The sequence below is a fragment of the Pyrgilauda ruficollis genome, unplaced genomic scaffold, assembly GCF_017590135.1.
Source record: "Pyrgilauda ruficollis isolate IOZ18807 unplaced genomic scaffold, ASM1759013v1 scaffold48, whole genome shotgun sequence".
Lineage (NCBI taxonomy): Eukaryota > Metazoa > Chordata > Aves > Passeriformes > Passeridae > Pyrgilauda > Pyrgilauda ruficollis.
The window spans coordinates 8,931,180-8,955,747 of record NW_024526377.1 but is presented as its reverse complement, the minus strand read 5'-3'; the positions used below and the strand labels follow the sequence as shown (position 1 = coordinate 8,955,747).

The following is a 24,568-nucleotide window of genomic DNA, read 5'->3' as shown; positions in this document are numbered from 1 at the left end:
TTCCTGTGGAAGCGGATAGCTTCCTAAGGCTAAGCCTGAGATCAAAGGAAATCTAAAAACCTGAAAGATTTCTTGGGGAAGAAGGGAGCAAAGAGTTGCATGGGCTGTTAGAGGCTGCCTATAATTTAAATGAAAAAGAGCTGAGTAGCTGGAATGCCTCTTGCAGATGGAGGAAGCTCTTCAGCACAAAGCAGCACTCAGTCTATTGCAGCTCAGCTCCAGTAGTTGAGTTTATTCCTCATCTCTGCCAGAGGTTACATTAAGGTTATGTATTTTTTAACTGCCTTTCTGCAAAGCTTCATCTTCCATTTCAGCTGTGTCCTACCTTACCTTTTCTTACCAGGAAGAAACTGAGTTGCTATAACCTGGCCTTTTACTCCCAGAGTTAAATTCCTGTTCAATCCAGCTGCATCCGTGCTCCTAGGCATGGCTGCATTTGGTGCAGAGAGTGAATTGCAGGATCTGAATTTCTCTTTGGAAGAATTAATGGCTTGAGAGCTGACCTGTCCCAAGAGAGGGCTGTAACACAGCTAACCTGAGGGCAAGAACTGAATATACAGTGGATCCAGAAAACCTGGAATGATAAACAATTAAATCCTTTTTTCAGCCTTGTTAGCTGTAGTTAGTCTGTAAGATCATGTAAAGTTTGTATTCACATCTCATGTGGTGGAATGTATAAGACTGCAAATACTGTGCCTGAGGCACTTGTTAATTGCCCTATAAAACCACCCCACCCATCTTTTTTTACTTATTGACTAATTTTATGCCCACTAAGAAGTTGTGTAAGACTAATTTTACTGTACTTTTTTTAAACTAACAAGCAAGCAGGCTTTCATATCATGTATCACTCTTACATTAAATATCTTTTGACCTCAAAGCAATAGCAGCACAGATTTTGAACACAGATAGCCTTAGTGGAAGGTTGGGTTAAAGATATATTTAAAGCCCCTTTAAAAGAAAGACGCTATGGAACTGTTAAGATTTTTTAATCCTGGGGGCAGTTAAGAGCATGTGCTTTATTTCCATATGAAGGCAAATGCCATGCAGTTTGGCAGTTGTGCAAGAGCTATTCCTTACAGCATTTTTTTTATATCAATGTTCTGTTTTTCTTTAAGTAACACTGAATCTGGCATTCAGAGGCACCACTGATAACACATGGCAGATTTTCAGCTGGGTAATGTGAGGATTCCTGCTGGCTCTAGGGTCCTACAGACTGTGAGTTTGGATGAAAAGCCTTTCTAGGAGAGAGAAGTTAAGTGCAAATGGCTTCAGAGCCTTCTCCCATAGCATGAAATATGTTTCCTATTACTACTTACCAGTAGGTAACTTTTTGTTCCCTTTTTTTGGCTGAATAAGGCTCTCTGGAGAAGCTACTTCTAAAATAAGGTTCATATTTTCCCATTCCATTCCCATTCCATTTCACATTTTCCCATTCCAAATCTTTAACAGAATTCCTTGAGCTTTTAATTGTGTACTGTGGGAATTTTAATGTAGTTTGGGTTTTTTTCCCCCTAGTATACAGAGTGTTCACAGTAAAAACTGTTGTGTGAACACTCTTTGAATCCTCAGAAGTTTTCATTTTTAGAGTTTGTGTGGTCTGAGGATAGAGCAAGTGACCAGTATATGACACAAGAAATATGAACAGGTCTGAAAACTGGTAGAAGCAGCACAGTGCAGGGTAAAGCAAACTGTAAAAATGCAAGCTGTCTGTGAAGGATGGAGGTTTAAAAGCAATTTTTGATTTCATTGTCACCTCTGTTCTTCAAATACTTTTTTTTTTTTTTCTGCAGCAATAGACATTTTAGTCTGTGATTTGTCAAAAGAGCTTGAAGCCTCCAAAAATAATCAATCTCTAACAAGGAAAGGTACATCTCTATCCTTATGTAGTTGCTTCTTCCTGCTTGTAGATATTTCCAGCATGTTTCCTACCTTTTATCTGGAGTAGCCAAGGGTTAGGAGAGGCTAAACTGTTTGGCATGACTTAGGTGTACTTTCAGATCTCTGTTCCCCTTCTTTCCCAAATTCCTTTTCTCCTGCCCAAAGATCTAGTAGAACACAGAAGTAAGGACTAATCACTGCTAGAAGTTAATGGTGGTGAACTGGGTATGGGACCATATTAAATTAATTTTTTTTTAAATTTTTGTATCAGCCAATAGCATTAAATTATTTTTTCAGTCTATTGTAAGCAGGGTTTTTATATTTCTCTTATCATTGGGTCACCAAATTGACTTGAAATTCTTTCCTCTCACACTTACCAGACCCACCTTTTTGTGAGACTCAAGGCAAGCCTTTCTGCTGTTTTCAGGAGCAGTTCTAGAGTAGAAATGGGCACAGATGGGAATAAAGGATCCCTGGATTTTTACTAAGATTTCCTGTGAGTAGTGAGAGAAAGATTAGAGAAGTAGGAACAGACTTTGGCCTCCTGGAAATGCACTAAAATTGAGTCATTTTTAACACACATTTATGCAATGTCTTTCTTAGCCTAAACCCTTCCTCTTAATCTGCTTTCCACTCACATGCCAAACATCTCTTTATACTTCTGTCTAAACGCCCTCATCTAGGACAAGATGTCAGGAGAAGCCTTGAATGTACATGCATGAATTTTTCTCCTCAGGATTTGAGTTTGACCCTCAGCTCTGACCAAGAGGTAACTTTGCCATAGTAATAACAGGTGAAACATGATAGTGCGTCCATGCTCCTTTATTACAAAGTAATTGCCACCAGGGCAACTTTCCAGCAGGCAATTGCCTGTTCTTTACTGTAAAAAGAAACCGTTCAGCTCTTGCATGAGGTTCTGGTGGCAGACTTGCAGATGCAGAACTGAGATTTGGATGCCCAGCATTGGAACTGGTGACTCTACACCTTACTTCAGTGGGTTTCTGTTCAGTGTGGACTGTGAGGTTATGAAATGGGAATAGCTGGGAGCTTGTTAGTGAACAGAAGTCTTAGTTTTCAAGGAAATAGGATTAAAGCCACTTTGGAAATGAAAAGACTGTTAGCAGGCCAACTCATGTAATGTGTTAATATATGACTGTCTGAGCTGCAGCCCCTTGGGCTCTGTTGCCCTCAGTCTCCTGTGTGCTTGTTGCAAGAGTCTTTCTGTTGTGATGCCCCTCTGGGACCCCATTTAATCATCCTCTTTTCACCAAACAGCAGTTGAAGAGGTTTCAGATACACTTCCTGCAGGCTGTTTTGCAAGAAGTTATTGGAAATGTTTTGTGCTACTGATTCAGTTTGATAATATTTAATACAAGTCCATTTAACTAAATAGGGAAATCCATGTTATGGATTATGTCTGGATCAGTTTGGATAAATCTCCTAGAGCTCATGTAACTCCATAAACATCTTTCTCTCCCTGAAGTCTTGAATGGCTGGGTACAGAGCAGCACAGATGCAGATTTTTCCAAAAACAGATGAACCCAACTCTGTTAACATTTGGTGATCTTCAGTTGGAGCCTCCAGGTGAATTTTTTCCAGGGTAGTAGATACAGAGCATGTAAACTGAAGAATTTGAATCTGAGCTTCTGTTATTTTTAGGGAATGGTGACTGCTGGGCTACAGTTTTCTACAGCAAAGTTAGGTGCCATCTTTCCAGGCTTTTGGGAGTCCTCTGTGTGAGGAGAGAGCTTCCACACTTGGCTCAAAAATGTCTTAACACACTTCCAGAGCAAGGATGCTTTTCCCCATGGAGGTGCTGATATGGGGAAGGGTGAACAGAAAGGCTCAGTACCTACAGTGGCCTGGTTCTGTCCTTGGTATAAGCTTTGTCTCTGGCAAGTGTCCCATCATGAGGCAGTGCAATTGTTTTTATTTTGCCCATAAATTTTTCTATAACTTCTGCTCAGATCATCTTCACCTTGAATTTCTGTCCTCCCCTGAATCCCAGTGTCTGTTCTTTCTGGCTCAAGTGATAAAACAGAGCTGGATAATTTTTTATCTGTTCTCTGTATTGGCTGTATAAAAACATGAATTTCCTGCTTTTATCAGTCTTTCAATAATTCAGTCTATCAGAATTGAGCTTACCTGCCCCCCCACCCCCCAGGATAATCTGCAAGTTCCAAAAATATCATGCTTTAAATGAGCTCTTGATCTGGAAGTGTTTTAATACCTCTTACAAATGTTATATCTGGACACTTCTGGAAAGTAAAGTATTTCTTTGGAGAATAGAGATCAAGTTCATGCCCTTTAAGAGTTCATGTAGGTCGCAGGAAAATAAATATTAAATTACATATTCTAAAATTAGTATTAAACTTGGGCACTCTGAGAAGAATCTTCATGAATTTAAACCAAAGTGTCTTGGGTATTCAGATAAATGATTGTTTACTGGGGTTAATTAGTTGTAGTGGAGACAGTTGTGGTATTCATTATGTTTTCTTTGCCTGATTTGGAAAGTCAGAGTCAGTGTCCTACCAAGCCAGACATTTTCTGGCAAGGAAGAGTCATTACAGGCATACCTGCTGTCTTATATGGACTGCATCAGGTGACTTCAAAATGATTGTTTATCATACTCAGCTGCAATTTAAACAATTTGTGCAGCAGTTGGATGTCACTGAAATATCTGATCTGCTGTTTTCTTCTAAGCTGCAGCAGAAAAGAAGAGCAGATGCAGTGTGCTTTGCTCTTTTTATCTCCCCTTAAATCATTACTCTGCAAAACTTTAAAGGAATAAATTTCTGCTTGCTAGACTTTGGTGTCAGTTTATCACCTCTGTAGTGGTTCTGCACTACATGTGCTGTTTTAGAAAAAAAGGTTTGGGTATTCCTGGTATTAATGCCTTTGTAAAATAGAATCATAGAATGGCTTGGGCTGCAAGAAACCTTCAAGACCATCCAGTTCCATCCCCCTGCCATGGTCAGGGAACCTTCCACTAGATCAGGGTGCTCAGAGCTCTGTCCAGCCTGGCCTTGGACATTTCCAGGGATGGGACAGCCACAGCGTCTTAGTGCATCCTGTGCCAGGGCCTCACAGGGTAGAATTTTTTCTTAATATCTAATCTATACCTACCCTCTAACACAAACTAAATAATGCTTACTTAATACTAACCTAAAATAAGAGCAGAAGAAATTTTATCATCGGTATAAAATTAAAAGAGAACTTAAATTCTTTCCATTCCACTACAACCAACAGAAGTACGCCAGAAACAGAGTTTTCAAGCCCAAACTGGCTGACATCTCAGAGGTCATGGCTAGGCCTGTGGTGAGCAGCAGTGTTGACACCCCTTCCCCAATGACTTCCTGGGTCCCCCCAGCATGGTCTCACTGTGTAACAGTGGAGAAGCTCAAGTGCATGGGGGAGCCTTCACAATATTTGAGGTTGGCATGAGAAAATAAGATTATGTAATTAGTTAAAAGGCTGAGAGTGGTTCTTTCTCTGTAATTTAATTAAGCAATAGTGCACCAAGTGCTCCCCCTTCTCTGAGGTGGTCAAAGTAATGCGTCATAAATTTTGTGCCAGGGATTCCATCGGTCTGGAGAGAGTCAGTGTGTGCCAGAGGTTACGGAGATAATTTGAGAGGAAGGTTATTTCTCTGCTCTGTGTATTCTACCCTGTTGATGTGACAAATGTGTTTAAAATAAGTTTTTAAATGTTTTTAAGCTGTATCATTCAGGAGAAGAGTTTGGTACAACTTTGTCAGGTATGAAAGGATTGCCAAATCTTGCAAATTATTTAGGTTTGAATCTTAAAAATTATTCAGGGTCTTTGTTGGACAACTGAATAATGCTGTGTTGCTACACCTGTAACTTATATATAATTTGTATATATTTATAAATTACATATATATAACATATATAATAATATACAAATGTGTATATAATATATATAACTTGTTCCATTTTTTTATAAGTTTAATTGACAAGAAAAAATCACATGCAGAGTGGTATAAAAGACAACTGGTTTTCACTATATATATGAAAACACTTGTCTGATTGTTGGAATAGAGTTCTGTTCTGCTTCCTCCCCAGTGGGGTCTAACTCTCATAATTTGTACATTTGGAAAGGAAATGTTTGCTGTATTTTGTGCTGGTGTGCTCTGCTTGTTTAACTTCAGGTTTTATTGGTAAATTTATCTTTCCACGTGTACCTTCCGTGATTGGGCAATAATACATGTGCGTAAAGATCACATTTAAGGGTCTGCAGTAAGAAGTCATATTCATCTTGTATTATTACATTTTATTCCAGACTATCAATTCCTGTTATTTGGTGCAAAGGGACTCCATGGATCTCATTATCCTTCACATATAAATGCAGTTGTATAATTTTTGAACCACTGAGTGGGGGGGGGGAACCACTTCTCTGGGAAACAGTGAGTGAGTTATTTGGAGTGATGCCTGAGACTCTGCTCTAGTTACTAAACTTTCCTATGAGAGCAACCCTGTAGTATGACCCTGCAAGCTCAAAATATTAACATCAAGGGGTTTATTAACTAGAATTTAGAAAACTTCAATGTGAAAGCAGCTCTGCTTTTAAATCTCCCCTGTAATTGTATAGAACGTGTTTCACATAAGTTAATATTCAAGCCAAAACATGCAAGTTAGGAAAGTTTGAAAGTTTGAGGCAGATTCCATAAACACCAACACTGTCTTTAATCAGCCCCAGAATTTCATCTGATAGTTTTCTATAATGCTTTACCACAAGGCAGGTGGTTGGTGGCATGAATAGCTGCAGAGAAAACCCACATTTTTTGGCAGGGAAAATCCTCAGTTGATTAAAACTCTCTGTCTGATAGTCCTCATGCTTATATCTAGAGATTGTTCAGCCTGTGGTGAACTGCAGTGTTTTTCCTGGAGCAGTGTACATGGAAAACTGTGCCTGCAAACTCCAACATGCTGTTCATTTGTTGCAGCAAATGGGAAAAGCACTAATAGGATTTCTGTTCCGCTTGATGTAGCCACATGAGGAATTAACCTCAATAAAGGCAACTGCAGAGAGGAATGCAGTTTCTCTTTAGGGGCTTAGCATAGGTTATTTGCAAAATTCGCCTGTTTGGGTTTTTTTTTTTAAACAAACAATGAATAATGAGTTAGAAGAATCAGCGTGTTTCTTTATGTATTCATTCATATAATTCAGCAACACTTTTAAAACAGCAAATAATTTAAAAGCAGATGCTGTGTTACCACTCATGCTGACTCTGGTAGAGCTTCCCAGTAGCACAGTTATGACCAAAATGATCCCAGACAGAGTGTTTATTCCTGTCATAAACAAACCTGTGGTCCAAAAGCGTTTAGAAAGTCCAGAAGGTTGATTTTTCGTCATGGTAACAATTAACAATACACTTTTTGTAAGCCTGTCATGAGAATGGTGCTTTTTTCTGAGGCTTTGAGTATTGAAAAAGGGAAGGAAAGCACTTTAAGACTGCATGATGTCAATGGCCTAAGGAGTGTAGGTAGGATCAATTCAGCTTTTTTCTTTTCTGGCAGTTTGGGGGGAAAATGGCTTTTGGAATATGAAGTGTATATTGGGTAGCTATAAGGTTTATTAGGTATTACATTTTTTTCTGTTGGGTCAACCAGGGTAATTGTAGAAGGGGCTGCCTGCACCACCTTCTGACCCTTAAAAGGACTATGAAAATGTGATCCCAGCTGAAATGTAAAGATCAACTGTCTGGTCACTAATCCCCAGGAAGAAAAAGGTTCTCAGATGGTGTTTGCAGGGCTACACAGGCCAAAAAACACCTCCTTAAGTCAAAGTTTTCATGTGACTTCCAAGATGTAGTCAAGTCTAAAACCTGGGGAAGGAAAGAATGATTTTTATCAATGTGCAGAGACAAACTCTTTGCATTTTACTCTTGAGGCTTGAAATGAACTGTTTTCTTTGCTGCTTGCAATTCAAGGGCGCAAATATTGTGCTGACCAGACTCTGTCTGGCTGCCTGCTCAACAAAAAAAATACTTTTTTGGCTACCCTCAAGTCTGCTTGCCTTCCTTTTTCAAGTTCTGTTCCTGGATACACTGAGCAGATGCCATGCTGGACTATGTATATGCCAGTCACTTGTTTGGCAGGGTGAACCAGATCCTTTATGATTCCCTAGGGTTTGGGAGTTGGTGGAATGGAACAGACACATCAGGGGAAACTTCTGCTACAGTGAATAGGAATTAATATCTTGGTGATGCCTTCTAGCCCAGTGTTTGCCACAATGGTGGTTTAAAAGTCTTGGCCATGAGCAAGTCCCAGAACATTTGGAATCTCCTAGCCCTGCTGATTATCTTGCCCTTGCTTAGTTATGTCAATCAGACTTTCACCTCCCTGTGAGGTCTGAGTGGAGCAGTGTGGAATGGTACTCAGAGTTTCCTCTGGGCACAAACTCCTTGCCCTGTGGAGTAGAACAGCACCAGAGCAAGGAAGGCACAGGCTGCACCTACTGCTGCCTCATGGTGCTGCTGGGCAGCCCCATATTGAACAGGTCTCCCTTAAGTCAGTAGGTTTTTAATAAAAAACTTGTTCTTAAGGTGAAAAGTTGTTTGTTGACCAGACATTTTTAAGAGGTGGGAGGGTTGCTTCAGTCTGGGTTAAATACCCGGAGTTAACAGTTGAGGCTTGACTCTACTTGGAGTTACAGCTAGGGGTTAACATGAGTTTTTGGTTGGGATTTGACTCAGCCATGTAAGTAGATGGTCATATTCTAGGGTATTAATGTGTTAATCACTGCAACAAAAGCTCCACTGTTGATTAACAGAACAGGTTGCTGAAAGATTTTCTGTTGTGTGCGTAGGAATCTCTTGGGTTTGGGAATTTTCAAGGAATTCAAGCCAAAGTCCCATGTTTATAAATTTGTCAATATTCTAAAAGCAGTGACAAAAAACCCTATTGAGCTTTGGATAAACTGGGATGCTGCATCTCTTCAGGCAACACATGTCACAGTAATTGATGTGTAATCTTGCAGCCAGAGGAGCGGGAAGTGCTGCAGCGTTACGTAATGCGCCGAGCCCAAGTGGGGCATCACGTACGGCTGATGCCTTTTAATTACATCCCATAAGGGCAAGGAAAGGATCAGTGTGGTGAAACAGCTTATTGACTGCTGCATTCATACATGGGCCTGCATACATTTAGACACTTAGGAGTGAAGGGAAATGGATGCTGATGTTGTGTGTGTGACCTTCAAATCCTGTGTCTGCAGCTTGCTTAACCAGCCAGCAACAGGAGACAGGCTGAGAATAAATACCCTGACATTGAAGTCAGCCTTGGGTGGTTCTATGATACAGAACATCACTTATGTTTTTCTGAAACACTGAAGAAAATTTTCAGTTTTTTACTTGATGTAAACACCTCTGTTATACTCCTAAAACTGCTAAACAGTGGTGGTTAAAATGAAAATTTTTTATTAGTGCTGGTTCAGCACACTGGAAGTTGCATCAGATTTAATCTATATTCCATTTCAGCTTGTTAAACGCTGTGATGCAAATTTCTTATTAGTGTCAAAGTGATATATTTCTAAATATTGGTTAATAAGTGAGAGAGCAAGAAAAGTTAAAAACAAGTTTCCCAAGAGCCAAAAAAGACAACACAGATAATCTGGCAAATTTGAGTGAATCAGCTTCAGCAGTAGGTGGGAGCCCTTGGCAATGTTGTGTTTCCTTGCTCTCTCTGCAGCTTATTTTCCTGCTGCAGCATGGGAGAAGCTTGTTTGGCATTCTCAGTATTTGAGCATAAAAGGTTCAGCTTCTGTCTTAAGTAAAGCTGGCACTTTACACTGTACCCTGGCAAAAATAAATACTGTGGGTTTGATAAGGATATAATTCAGTGGAACCTATAGGAATTGTTAATTAGCTACAGTAAAAAAAAAAAAAAATAATAATCGAAAACAGCAGTTGATTCTGTGGCCTTGTCTTGAGCAGGGCAGGTCATATGCATTGCTTTTGATTCCTCCTCCTCTGCAGCAGCAGGAGTAAGTCAAGTAATAGGCATAGTGTCAATATTGGATAAGGAAGTAGGAAACTGGATTGTTATAAAGGCAGTAAGCTAGAAACAGTATTCTACCTGAATTACCATAGGTTACCCCTGTGGAAGTAGGTTAGTAGGAGGATTAGAAACTTTAAAATAAATAATGGAAGCTTTAAAAGCTATGCTTGGCAGCATTTGTGATCATGCTAAAAGGAAAATCACATTTGCCTGCCTGCAGATCAGCCTATGCGTTCTCTCTCTGATTCCTCAAACCTCAGCTGTTCCCAGGCTTTTGCTTCCCCTCTCTCCCTTCCACACATACCTTTGGCTCACTTCTCTTAACATACGCTTCTCTTTCCTGACACAGCACCATAAAACTGGGTTATAAACCAGAAATTGTCAGGAAAGCCGCATAAACCTTTCTACAACTTTGGCAGAGCAGCCGTGCAGCAGCAGAGCTTAATGAAACTCTGATGACTCCCACAGCTGCCAAATATGAGAAGGGGAGGACAGTTGTAGGAGGTTGAGAAGCAATAATTGAGCAGAGACAGAAAATGGGAGAGTTGGATGATGAAATCCTTTAAGAGGCCTGTCACTTATTTCCTTAATTCCATTTTCCAGAAGTGTTATTTAACCCACTGCGGTTGCTGCTGGCATGCTTTTGCATAGGGAGTTTCAAAAGGCAGAACAGCTTTGCCAGAAGGAGATATTACTCTTCTGCAGCTTAAAAACACCTCCAGAACTCTCTGTGTGAAACACCACACTAATATTTCTGTACTGAAGCTGTTGAAGAGCAAGGGCTTTCTTTGTTTTATTACCAGTTGAGCTGGTCTTTCAAAATGGATGGCTCTAGTCTAGGTGCAGACATGGCACGAAATAGTTTCCAAATTTTTGGGAGTTAATTCTGCTGTAACAGTGTTGACTTGTTTGCATCCAGCTCCTAAGGAAATCAAAAATTTGAAATACAAATTTTAAGAAAGTGTCAGACAGTTTTTCTACATCTCTAACCTAATATAATCATTTTAATTTTCCTATTAATTATTTGTTCCTATGTCTCTAATGTAGATGAAGAATTTGTCTTGAATCATGTCCTTATGATAGGGAGTGACTAAAGCAGAAATGTGGGTGCATTTTAAAGGTCTGAATGTGCTGTAGAAGGTTTGAATATCACAGCAATACAGGAAGCAGGTTTCTGTCCTAGAAGACAGACAGTGCCCCAGCCCTCTCCCCTGCAAAGTGTCTCTCTGGTCCTCTGGGTTTTTCCTGACCATTCCAGGGTTTCTGCAGCTGACTTCTGCTGGTAGTTTTGGAAAGAATTTTCTGCTTTTTGCCCTTGCATGTCAGGTTTTTGCAGTGCCATGTTTTCTATGTCTCTGCAATATTCCTATTAATTATTTGTTCTCTTGATTATCACTCTCCTCAGTGCTCATAACCCCATCCAACAGAGAAATTATACTTCGTCCCTCTGGTCTTGTGTCCCACAAAAAATTCCTTATTTGCATGGAGGAGGCAGCCCTGTATATCCTCCAGAGCAGTAACAGAGCAGCTGAGTGAGCTGGGAGCTCAGCATCCCAGCCCTTGTGCATCCATCCCTGCTGACAAGACCTTACAGGAGGGGGATGAGGGAGAGGAGAGACTTCTTGCAAGTGGCTGACGTTTGTGTTCCCGCAGTGTTCGGCTTGGAGCACACGTACTCCTGCCTGTGAGATGGGATAATGTGCTGACAGCTCCTGAATGTTGCAGGCTAAGCACAAGAGTTCTGATTTGACAGGCACAAGAGGAATTTCAGGATGTGAATTTTACCAGCAGGAAGATTGAAGCCACAGTTTTGAGATGCTGTTTAGGCAGTAGGGTGTTCCTGAGACACTGAGCGAATCAAGATGCCTGACAGCTTGCTGGGCAATCATTTTAATGTAGGAAGCTAAACAGCAATGAAAAATCTCACAGTTTTGTTCTGAGTTCTTCCACCTGCTCTCTTGCAACTCATCTGAGCCCTGTGATCACAAGTATTAGTCAGTTTTTCATCAGTGTTGTGCTGTTTGCTGCTTCTTCCAAGCAGGTTCTGAACAAGCACTTGGCTTGAACAAGTGCTTTATGCAGGCTGGGCAGGAGTCATTGAATGAGAAGCAAATTTTTCATCTAAAAATCAAGTCCTGTGTAAGCTTCATTTCTTCTCACCCCAGCAGCTGTAGATACTGTTGCATTAGGGCTGCAAATTAGAGGCTGTCTTGTCTCATGTGCTGCCAGACTCTGATTTGAAGAAGTACTTAATTTATTTCCCTCTTAAAAGCTTGTATTCTCACTGCTCAGATCATGGTAGTGGGCACCCAGAGAAATTACTTTACTTTTTTTTAGTCCTTCCCTGTTGGCCAGAGTTTCTGTTTCAATCCAGAAGTTAGAATGTGGTTTCTCATGGGTGCAACAAACTCTATGTACAAGTGCTGACTGTACCTCAGTAGCACTCAGACCACCAGCCAGGTCTATTCCAGTGCATTGGCTCAACGCATGTTGGTTCAGGTATGGTTTCTCTGGCAGCTCAGGGTCACATTCGAAGCCATTAAAAGTCCTAAAATCTGAAGGGAGATAGTAAGAAGCAAAGAATATATGGTCAAAGTTTCATGGTGTCAAAACAGGGATTGCAACTTGTTTGCAGTTTCTCTGGGAGACACAAATGTGTGGCAAGTCTGTATTTTCATTTTAAATATAAGGGAATATTAAGCATATTTGGCTAATTTATTAAATTATTCTAAAACCCCTGCTCCTCATATATATACTCCAAAGCTAAACTGCTTCAGTTTGCAGTGTTTCCTATAATTTTTATGTATAAGATGAAAAACAGATACCAGAGTTCAAACTTTTCTACAGCTTTTTGACAAGGATTGGTTCTGCTTGGTGCACTCCTTAAAAATAGTCTAAACAAAGCAGATTGTATAAGCAATGCAGTTTTAAACAGATCAATGTGAAATATTTTTAGCAGCATGCAGTATTTTATACAAGGATGAAATTGTGGAATAGAAAGCATTTGCAGGGCACGACAGCTTCTTGTGTTCATTCAGAAATTTGTATGGTGTTTATTTAAAGTGTATAAACAAGTCTCTAGGTGATGATTTCTAACAAATGAAAATAGGACCATAGCATCCTATTCCCATATCAGATCTTATTGTTAAGCTTATAAAGAACTATTTTTCCCCCAATAGAACTTATCAAAAAGAGATTTTGAATAGAAACTGCTGCATGTGACTTAATCTTTCTTCCATGTAACTCGTGACCTCACGCAGCCCTTAGACTGATGGTGACACAGTGAGCATTTCCTGTGAACCGTGAGCAGTGCTGGTCCCACTATTGTTGGGCACTTTTTTTGTCTGGGAAAAAACAAACCCTTATTTACTAGAAGCCAGTGTCCTGTTTGTTTGTAGCTGGCTGGGAAATGCCATATTACAAGGGTCTCAGTGGCAGTCGTCGCTCCTAACAGAAGCTGTTGTTGTGTTTTGCTCTTTTTCTCACTGATTTGTATGAGACTTCTGAGTCTGCCTTGTGACCTGCTCCACATTCAGTTCACGCCACAAATGCTAACCTTGTTTATCCAATATGTTTTTTCCCTCCTCGGTGTTTCCTCAGATTAGCTGTAAGTAAAAGGCTAAATAATAATCCTCCAGTTGTTATTCCTCCCCCGTGAGGCCACCAGGCTGCTTTTCCAAGTTGGTGGATGGTGGTTTGCTCTAAGAGCTGCTACCTGGCAAGGCAAGTGTGGAGGTGGAAAATTACAGACAAAATAAAGGAACAGCATTAAATTGGTAATGGGATGCAGCTGCTTTGGCCTTTGAGTCTGCATGTGTGTCTCAGCAGCCTTTGGTAAAGGCATGTGGTGCATGAAACCACTCTTGGCCATACAAAATCAGTCCCAGCTGAGCTGTGGCCTGTTTTGGGGGGATACAGCAGCTCTCAGCAGTTGGGACATTTCGCTTCTGGCTGCAAGAGGTTGTGGACAGGCTGTCAAATGGATGACAATCTCATGGTTGTGCTGCCTTGAAATCCAGTCCAAGCCAGCATCTGTGCATCTGTTGTGCACGTCAGAGACTGGATGCTGCAGGGCTGCTGGCCCAGCACGTAACCACAGCCAAGTTTATTTAAAATACACCCCCCAGCTGAGTCCTTGCCACTCAGTGGGGGCGTCAAAAGGAACTTCTTGGTGTCAAAACATTCCCTCTGTCTCTACATTTCTGCTTATTGTTGTCTTTCCTGCCTCAGCTTCCTTCTGAACTGTCTTCCCATTTTAAAATATTGCATAAAACGGTGACATTCCATAGGTTTAGCAGCATACATATACAGAGAGAGGAACCATTAGGATATGCAATTACCTTCCTCAACTTTCTAATGCCCTTGCAGACAGAACTTTTATAAAGTTTCACATTTGGAGCTCATTCTAGTGAGGCAGAAAACTTCTGGAAGACTTAGAGGGGTTTCTGTTGTTTAAACACAGACACACACATATACACAAACAATTTCTTTAAGTATTTCAATTTTCAGTTTGGTTTTTCTTTTACTTCTCCTGCTAAATCACATGCGCCAACCTAAATATGCATATCATGTATGCAGACATTCAAGATACTAAAACCAGAACAGCCTCTTTTAAGGGAAGAATTGTATTTTGGGGTTGGAGTTTTCCTTGTCTGTCTGGAATGTTCTCATTTATATAAAAATGTCTAGCACTAAAGCAAGCTGCTGTTAAAATGATGACGGTCCTGCAGACTCTGCCAGCATGAAGGGTGAATTTTGGGAAGAGCATCTGCAAGGCACCTTTTGAAGTCTCACTTCGTGGAACAGTGGAGGTCGAGGTCGTGCTCGGTGCCTCAGAAAGCTCTTTCCTGGAAAACTCCTGGTAGAACGTGGCTGTGAGCTTTACAAAAGTCTGATTTCCCAGCAACAATGCTGAGCACAGACATCAGAGATGACACTTAAATCTGTACAGAGAAAGAAGACTCTTCTGGGCACTAGAACTCTTCAGAGTTTTGGTTCACTGGGCAGACTGAGTTTATCAGTTACACATCCCAACTTTCAGATTTAGGAAGCAAACACAAAAGGAAACTCTGGATAATCCACTTTCCTGCCCATTGCTACAATTGATTGCTCTGTCTGTGTGTTTATTGCTGAGGTGAGGAGTCTTGTCAGGTTGAGGAGGGAATTCTCCCAACAGCAGATAAATTTTTTCCTGTACTGCTTTTAGTTTTCATGTGTGCCTGCTTCCCACCAGGAGTCTTCTCTAACCCCACTCAGTTGTTTTCCACTTGAGCAACCAACCATTCTGATGTGACAAACTCACAGTTTACATACTTACAGTAAAGCCATGCACATCACTTAATAAATGGTAACAGTTTGGAATTCTGCATAACTGTATGTAAAACACCCATGATGACTTTATAAACTGCTGGCTTACTCTTGGAATGCAATTTATCAGGGCCCTGCCATTTAGCTTATGGAAGCAGTCCCATGGCATGGCTTTTCCAGCAAGAGAGAAAGCAGGTTGTGCTCATGTCAGTGATTCCTGCCATTACCCAGTCTATGGGAACGGCTCGTGTTTCACTTGAAAGTTATCCCTTTCCTGTTTACTTGGGGGAGCACTCAAAGCTTTTTAGAAATTCTTCCATTTTCCTTGGCATGGGGCTATTAATTCTTGTATAGATTTTTATCATGGCCTCTTTTTCTAAAGATAGATATTTTGGCTGCTAATGAGTAGTTCAATTAAAAAAGAAATCAAAGTGGTTTTTCTAAAAAAGAATCTTGAAACATAATGTTCTTGGGGTTTCAAGTGTCCTTTTTTACCCTTCCATAAAAGCTGCATCCATGGCTCTGTTCTGCAATCATTGAGATTCATGTCTTCTGCAAAGTAAGCAGTTTTCACTGTAAATATTTATATTTAGGCTTTTATTTATAATACTTAGATGTTAGGAAGATCACCCTTTGCCGTAAGTAAAAATAAATTCTTCCCAAGAAAGCATTTCAGTCTCTCTCCTCTGACTCACAAATGGAAAGATAAAGCTCATTAATTGTAGTCATGCATCAAAGGTTAGGTAAAAAACCTTTTTTCCTTCCTTTTACTGACCTGTAAAATCAAACCAGACTTTAATCTGATTTTGAGTTATTACATGCAAAGTTGATCTTGAAAGTACTTGAAGTCAAGTACTGAATGTTTTTTTAATAATTTTAGGACATTTTTATGACAGTTAGCTGTGGCTGTAAAGCATAAAAATACCTATCCGTCCAGTTCAGAAATGTGCAGGTTTTTGGTTTTTTTTGCTAAGACACCACAGAGAAGTGTCATTGCAGACTGGAGACAAAGTGATGGCCTCAAGGACAGAGGGACAGTGAGCTGTGCCAACCCCTGGTGTCCCTGATTTGCCCTTCTATTGCTTGTCCCTGATCTACCAGTGTTTCCTTCTTGTTTCTGCTCACAGTCTCCATTAAAACAAATTGTTTGTCCCAACGGATGTTGGATTATTCAAAGAGAATCTTTGTGTCCCTTTTACTTAAATATGTCTATTTGATTGTTTATTCACATAAGATGTGATGAGGCTTGTTAGGCAGATGACAGAGCTCTTGCCAGCCTTCACCCCTGTGTTTATTTAAAGTCTCTGTATGATTTACTGCAAAACTGTCCCAGCGTCTCGCAAGTGTTTACTGATGGATGAGCTCAATTGAGACGTCCCAGCTCATAACTCACAAGTCACAACATAATTCAGAAAAGAAATGTCTGCTTTCAACACACAGCCCTCGTGCAGTGAAATGCCATCAAGTTATTCCAGATGCTATGATCACTGCAGTAAAGATCCATTACACTGGTTAAGCTGCAGCCTCTCACCGTGTTGCCGTGTTTGAAGCAGACTCTGCAGGGACTTGGCCTCACACAGCAGCAACTTTGGGTGCTTTACCACTGCTCTGTGCAGGCTAAATGGGATGAGTATTTACACATTACCATTTCTTCTGTGTCCTGCAGAAAAATCATTCACCCTAAATTAATCGTGCTCAGCCTTTAGTTTTACTTGCCTTGAACTAAATGTTTCCTCTTCCCCATCATTAAGCCGGCTCAGGCACAGATAAGTGTCAACATCTTGGAGCAGGTGAGGTGCCAGTTAAACATGAGGTGCCTGAACCTGCTTGTGTGCTTGGGAAGCTGTTGAACCTGGTGAAGTTAAAGGGAGTGTTAAAACCACAGGGGGGTGGAAGTTTTCCTTGCACTTCTGCTTGAATTGCTGGCTTCCTGACTTGCACCTTTGATGAGGACAGTGTTCGTGAAGAGAAGCTGGATGGTGCAAATAAATGCTGCAGTCTGGAGGTGTGGCTTCTTGAACAAGAGCTTTAGGTCTAATATGCAAACACACACAGAGTTATGTCTGTGTGTGTTTGCATATTAGACCTAAAGCTCTAATACTTCCATGTATTAGCTGGACATACAGCCAAGACATCACCAGACAGCAGGAAAAGCTAAGCAGGAGATAGTGATTTGAATCATGATGTGAACATGGTGCCACCTGTACAAACACTGCCCTTTCCTAAAGATCTAAATCCTGTGCAAAAGGAATCAACAGTTCCATGGTAAGTACAGATACGGAGTATTGGCCTCAGTGCAGGCCTGCAGCTGCCTGTAACAAGGAAAGGTGGCTGAACCATGATGCCGTTCCCTGTGGCACAAGGTTCATGGCAAACACAGGTTGGGAAGTTTCACCAGGGGCAGGTCCCTTCCAATAACTGGACTCATCAGGGCATCTGTCACTGTTAGCTTGTTCATTAGCCAAAGTTGAGTCAAATCACACAAACCTTGGCCTCAGACCTGGATTTTGAATCCTGATGATGAAACTGATTGTTTATGCCACAAAATAGCTTGTTTTCCATAATATAACCTCTGTATCACCACAGAGTGTGCAACACTCTTGGGAAAATCTGATCTGTCTCATGGTAGAAGTCAGTGTTGCTGGTCAAGATTTGGTGCTACTTTTAAACAGCAGCAGATTAGACTTCCAAATTTGCATCAGAGGCTATTTTGGGCAGGGATTGGTATAATCCTGCTTGGTAATGGATGCCTCAATGTGCTGAACAGGGAGCACAAGGTACAGGTTGATCTCGTCAGCAAAGGTCAAATGCTGCTCACACTCACCAAATATGAGTTTGGGTAATAAATGGTTTTCCTTCCTGGGATAAAGACACTGAGTTTTTCTGTCTTGGCATCAGTTAGACTGCAAGAAATAGATTGTTTTGTTTTTAATGTTATTCTAAGAACCGTGCCGGAGTGTTACCTGCCCTGTGCTGATAAACAGAGGCAGGTCCCAGAGGAGCCACCGGGGCTGCTGCTGTGGCCAGTCTGCCATCTGCAGGCCAGTGCTGGGGTTGTGGAGAGCAGGGCTTGGGAGCTCTTAATTCTCAGAAATTATTCTTTCTAGCAAGTTGTTGCTTTCTAGTAAGTGCTATGTAGTAAATTTTAACTTTTTCCCATCTGATCCTGTGAATAGTCATCTCTGTTCTTTAAGAAAGCAAAGACAGTGGGAATGAGCAAACTTTGGATTTATTTAAGTTGATGAATAATTGCTAATTGTTGTTTTATTGTCTGTCATTCATTTTTGTAAGTAAACATTTTTGTGCTTAGAAATGGGACATTTCATGAGACATTCAAATTCTGTCCTTCACTCTCAGTCCATTAAATCTTTAATAACCCTTATGTGGGGGTGGTCTTAGATGAAAGCAGCACCACTATAATTTTCAATTTTGAATCTTAAAAGCTTTGTTGAGCAGGGTATCTGTGTATATGACAGCCAGGCAGTTTCCAAGCAGCCTAAAATCTTTGGTTTTATGTTCCACAAATCAATAGAGGATTCAGTAGCAGAAATGCTCCAACTGTTACCTTCTTATTGCCCAGGTATTTGAAAGGTAAACAATCTCTACTTTCCTTAGCTGTTTTTTAACCATTGCTAAAGAATCTTAAATGAGTTTTTAAGCTGGGAGAGAATTCACTGGAGATAAATTACCCTCAGATTTACACTTTTCAATGCTTTAACAAAACTTCATGTATAGAGTGAGATGTTTGTGTGTACCACATAACCTTTCCATCATTTTTGTCTTCGTTTTAGGTCTTCCTGAACAATACTACAGCCTCACTTGGTTCCTCAGCCCTATCCTGGGCTTGATCTTCACTCCGCTCATAGGTTCGGCCAGTGACCGCTGCACGCTGAGCTGGGGCCGCCGGCGGCCTTTTATCCTTGCTCTCTGCATTGGTGTCCTCTTTGGAGTTGCACTTTTCCTTAATGGCTCTGTGATAGGTAAAGAACAAGGAAATGCCCTACATGCATCCCCTGCTAATGTACCTGCTTTGAGATTTTAATGCAGGAAGTAAAGATAATGTTCTGCAGTTGGTTTACCTCATATTTAATGTTAAAATCTTTAGAAATCTCCACAACCCTGCACTTGAGCTCTGTCCATCTTGCCTGTTATTATTTGAACTCATGAGTTACAGCACTGTGCTGAGCATTGTGCAATCCTAGCTGTAACTGGTATTAATAACAATGTTATTAATACAATGGTTGCCAGCATAATGTTTGCAGTCGCTGAGACGAATTTGGTCGATCCTTGACATGGGAAAATTGTAGCAACCTGTTCACAGGGAAATGTTTCCTGTTGTGATCCATTTTCCCTTTAATGCATATCTGGCAACACATCCTGTTTCCAGCATTATTTCAAAAATTATCTTTTCACTTTTTCTTGTGCTTTTCTTAGACCCGGTATTGAAAAAGTCCAGAACACAGTTAATATTTGTTTATCAAAAACTATGTGGGAAAATAATTTTCCCTGAGCCCCCATCAAAGCTGGTAAAAATAGTTTCCCTTGAACATAGTTTACTACGAATTTAATCTACAATCTCTTTGTAAATTTATTGTAGGAGAGGTGACAGCAAATACGTTTAGGAAAATGTTTACAAAATGATTGGATTGATGCAAACAAAAGGAACTTAGCACCTAATAACATCCTCTTGGCTCTCTTCTTTGGGGTTAGATGCAGCTCTATTGTGAAAGAGGTCTACTAATTGAGGGAAAGGAGTGGAATGTTACCTTGGCTTGGCCTGTTAAAGCCAGACCGGAATGCCATATGATTGGCTTCAATTCTCTGCAAACTGCAGTGGACAAACTATTCAAATAGATGACATTTCGCTTATGGTTTTTTTAATTTATGCAAATAATAAATATTATTTGTTTTAATTGTTATCATATGGCATGGTCCTGGGGTGACTGTATGGTTTGATATCAATTGTATTTAGTTGTGTCTCCAAGACTTATTCCTCTTCCTCCAGATGTTTGCAGGATGTTAGGCTGCAACCCCCTTACAAGATTTTAAGTGATAAGAAGCTCTCAGTTCCATATAGTAGTTTAGATCAGGAGCCATTGATACTGGCAAGCAAACTTCAGGCTCTGTTTATAGGTTTGTTTTGAAGCCTTCTGATAAAGCAGCACAAAATATTGTTGATTTTTTTGCTTCGCTTGCCTATCCTCAGTCTCCAGTTACTTGCAATCCTAATTGCAATTTGGGACAACACGACATGCTGCAAAAACTGTATCAGACCCTCTTTCATAACTTTGCCTCTGGCAGTAGGAGTCATAGGGAGGGGAACCAAGAGCACAGAGGTTGGCTAATCCCAGTCGTGATACAGCCATGTCCCAGGAGAACACCCTACCAGCAGATCTGCAGCAGTGTTGGTGTTTTCTGCTGTAGGGTTCAGCTGAATGTGGAACACTTATAAATTTTTTTAGCCTTCAAAGGGCTTGGTATAAATGAGGATTCAATATGCAGGAATCAGCGCTTGAGATTTAAGATGATTTTTGGTGGCTAAGCCAGTTCATCTCCTTCCACAGACATTTTAGTCAGTTACACTAATGGTTTTATCAGCCTCACATGTGTAACTTCCAAATCTCTGTGATTCGAGTAATTCGTGCTTTTGTCACTGGTTCCTCTCATGACAAATTATCCAGCTCTGCACTAATGCTGCCTTTCTACTCTGTAGACAAAAAGCATTTCATCTTATGCTGTCAGCAGAAGCTGACTGATGCTTTTTGCAATGCAAAATACATCCATGTTGCTTCATCCTTAAAAGTTTTGCTTATAAAAAGCAATCTAGAAAATAAGAATGTTTAAGAAAAGCAAAGAGAGTGATGAAGGGGTTCAATTTCACTTTATCCTGGTGTGCTGCAACTACTGCACATTAAGCATTGTGTGAGGAATGCTGCCAGCAGTGCAGTTACCTGTGGATGTGTCTGACAGATGAAATATGTCATTTTGGATGCTCCCCTCTCCAACCATGGCTGTCTTTTATAAAAATAGCCTTCAGCATCTGAAGGAAAATACATGGGATGAATATGAAATAATATCCAGTACTCCCAGAGGTTTAAGAGATGCCTTATAAAATAACATTTTGGTAAATGTCAGTCTTAAGGACATAAAAACAGTCCATGTCCCAGACCTTCCATGATGCTGTGCCAAAGAGCTGAAATTGCCATTTTGCTCCATAAGGGAATGTTTGCAGTGAAGACGTTGGCCACCTCTCTCTTAATGTTTTAAGCTTGTTCTTAGGAGTTTGCCCTGTTTGAGATGCTCAGATACCTTTCTCATTTCTCCCCAGGTCTGGCTATTGGTGATGTACCGGACAAGCAGCCCATTGGAATAGTTCTCACGGTGCTTGGGGTTGTGGTGTTGGACTTCTGCGCCGATGCAACCGAAGGGCCAATTCGGGCCTACTTGTTGGATGTGGTGGACAGTGAAGAACAAGACATGGCCCTGAACATCCATGCATTTTCAGCTGGTAGGGAGTTAGCTGAGATGTTTTTGGCAGCTGTTCAGTCTTCCTGAAGACCAGGTCATGGCTGAATTGATTATTCCTGAACTCACTTCTCACTTTTTTCTGTTTCACAGGTCTTGGAGGAGCAATTGGTTATATGTTAGGAGGGCTGGACTGGACACAGACCTTCTTGGGTAGCATTTTTAAATCTCAAGAGCAAGTCCTTTTTTTCTTTGCAGCCATTATTTTCTCTGTCTCCGTTGCTCTCCACCTTTTCAGCATTGAAGAAGAGCAATATAACCCTCAGCAGGACAGGATCGATGACGAAGGAGACACACTTTCAAGTGCCAAATTCAGTGGCAGTCTACCCCCTCTGAATCGGCTGAATGTAATTAGTGAGGAAGAGCCGTATGGAGCTTCCATGTTCCATGATGAGGTTCAGTCGGAGCATGACCTCAATATGGAGTTCCTTGAGGTGAACATTGTGAGAAGCAAGAGTGACTCAGTTCTGCACATGCCTGATGCCACACTGGAAATTGAATCAGAGCTGCTTTTCCTGCATGACATCGAACCCTCCATTTTTCAGGATGCTTCATATCCAAACACTCCCCACAACACGAGCCAGGAGATCATGAAGTCCAAGCTCAACCACCTGTCTGCTTTCCTCAGGGAGAATGAGAAGGAGGAGGAAATGTTGCTTGATAATCGTTTAAATGAAGATAAAATCCCAAACATCAACGGCTCCCTACCAAAAGAGTTCCTCAACGGCCACGCCAGAATAGGCATGAAGCAATCCAGCACTTCCAACTCCATGCGGCGCCGCAGGCACATGTTCTACCGGCAGCCATCCTACACCTTCTCGTACTACGGCAAGATCGGCTCCCACCGGTACCGCTTCCGCCGCGCCAACGCCATCGTCCTGATCAAGTCCTCGCGCAGCATGAACGACATCTACGACATGCAGAAACGGCAGCGGCAGCGGTGCCGGCACCGCAACCAGAGCGGCACCACCAACTCCAGCGGGGACACGGAGAGCGAAGAGGGCGAGACCGAAACCACCGTCAGACTCTTGTGGCTGTCGATGCTAAAGATGCCCAAGGAGCTGCTGAGGCTATGCGTCTGCCACCTCCTGACTTGGTTTTCCATCATTGCTGAAGCTGTGTTCTATACGGATTTCATGGGACAGGTCATCTTCCAGGGTGATCCAAAGGTAGGAGAGCAGTTCCTGTGGGCAGACCTGCTCAGAGTCCCTCGTTTCTGAGATGTGCTCAGTACAACAAAGTGGTGTTGGTGTTTGTGCCTGTTGCAGGCCCCTTCAAACTCGACTGAGCTGCACGCCTACAATGCTGGGGTTCAGATGGGATGCTGGGGGCTGGTGATTTATGCTGCTACTGCTGCTGTTTGTTCAGGTAAGAGACTGTGCAGTCACACAGTGTGGAATGCACTTCATGCATGTATTTCTAAGGTAAAAGTGAATCATGGAATATTCCGAGTTGAAAGGGACCCACAAAGATCATCCAACTTCTTGCGCTCCTGAAATGGTGTTGCTTCAGTTGGCATCCACCTCCTTGAGGTAAAGGACATTTTGGAAAAGCATTTCTTGCAGTCATAAGGGGAAGGGCTTCTTTAAGAATCAATATTAAAAAGTTCCTCCAAATGTAGAGGTGGAAATATGAACAGATGGTTAAGTGGCATAAAGCACAAAATGAAATCAAAGGATATTGAGTGGCATTTAACAAGCCTTCAGGAAACTAAAATCATGCTTCGTAGAAGATTTAGGCATATTCAAGAGGGTTCTTGCAAAGACTGTTTTTAAATCAAAATTATAAATATGTAGTTCTGAAAATTATTCTGCAGATAATTTGCGCTTGCAATAGACTCTGAAATTGAGAGGTTTTGCCAAAGTTAAATTCTGTGTTTTGCAGCACATAGCAGGCGTGTCTGCACATCTCAGTACTGTGGGGACGGGCTCTTTCTGAAGCAGGAATACATCCTGTTCCCAGTGAGGCCTGGGCTGTGCTGGTCAGACAGCCCAAATATGAGCATCCACCTCCTAAACAGGGTGTAGGGCTGCCATGGCCACATCAATCCCCTAAAATTTTAGTGAGTAAACTGATATTTAAGGGGAAATGGCTTCAAACCAAAAAAAAGTAGGTTTAGATTGGATAATGGGAAAAAATTCATCCCTGTAAGGGTGGTGAGGCACAGGTTGCCCAGAGAAGCTGTGGTTGCCCCATCCCTGAAAGTGTTCAGGGCCAGGCTGGATGGGGCTTGGGGCAGCCTGGGATAGTAGCAGGTGTCCCTGACCATGGCAGGCGTGGTTGCAACTGGATGGTCTTTAAGGCCCCTTCCATCTCAAACCATTCTATGATTCCTGTTTTATTCTTTATCTCTGCAGCCTTGTTGCAGAAATACTTGGACAATTACGACCTTAGCATAAAAGTGATCTACATCCTGGGCACGCTGGGTTTTTCCCTTGGCACTGCAGTGATGGCCATGTTCCCCAACGTGTACGTCACCATGATAATGATCAGCACGATGGGAATAGTCTCCATGAGCATCTCCTACTGCCCCTACGCGCTTTTGGGACAATACCATGAGATAAAACAGGTATGTGGAATATTTGGAGCATATATGTGAATCAAGGCAGAACATCCATGTTTCTCTTAAGATCACGGTGGCAAAATAGATTTGTTAAATCCTATTATTGAAGATATCTGCTTGGTTGGGATGTGTGCCAAAGCTTGAATGGATAGTAAATAGCAGGAGCTGGTGCTGAAATCAGATAGTCTTGGCATTGAATTGGCTCTGAGAGGGTCACGATTGCTTTTTCCTCTGCTGGGTGCATATGGCAGATGAAGAGAAATTACATTATTATTGG

The 24,568-nt window shown here is 41.4% G+C and overlaps 1 protein-coding gene across 3 annotated transcripts in view; it reads left to right on the top strand.

The window, feature by feature from the left end:
- The window catches only part of SLC45A4 (solute carrier family 45 member 4), a 62,519-nt gene that overhangs the window by 31,309 nt on the left and 6,642 nt on the right, over window positions 1-24,568 (top strand). For all 3 annotated transcript variants that reach the window (XM_041479448.1, XM_041479445.1, XM_041479446.1), the window contains 5 exons: window positions 18,995-19,183; window positions 21,532-21,711; window positions 21,822-22,897; window positions 22,997-23,096; window positions 24,086-24,297. In XM_041479448.1, coding sequence (XP_041335382.1) covers window positions 18,995-19,183; window positions 21,532-21,711; window positions 21,822-22,897; window positions 22,997-23,096; window positions 24,086-24,297 — 1,757 coding nt within the window. The remainder of the gene's footprint in view (window positions 1-18,994; window positions 19,184-21,531; window positions 21,712-21,821; window positions 22,898-22,996; window positions 23,097-24,085; window positions 24,298-24,568) is intronic.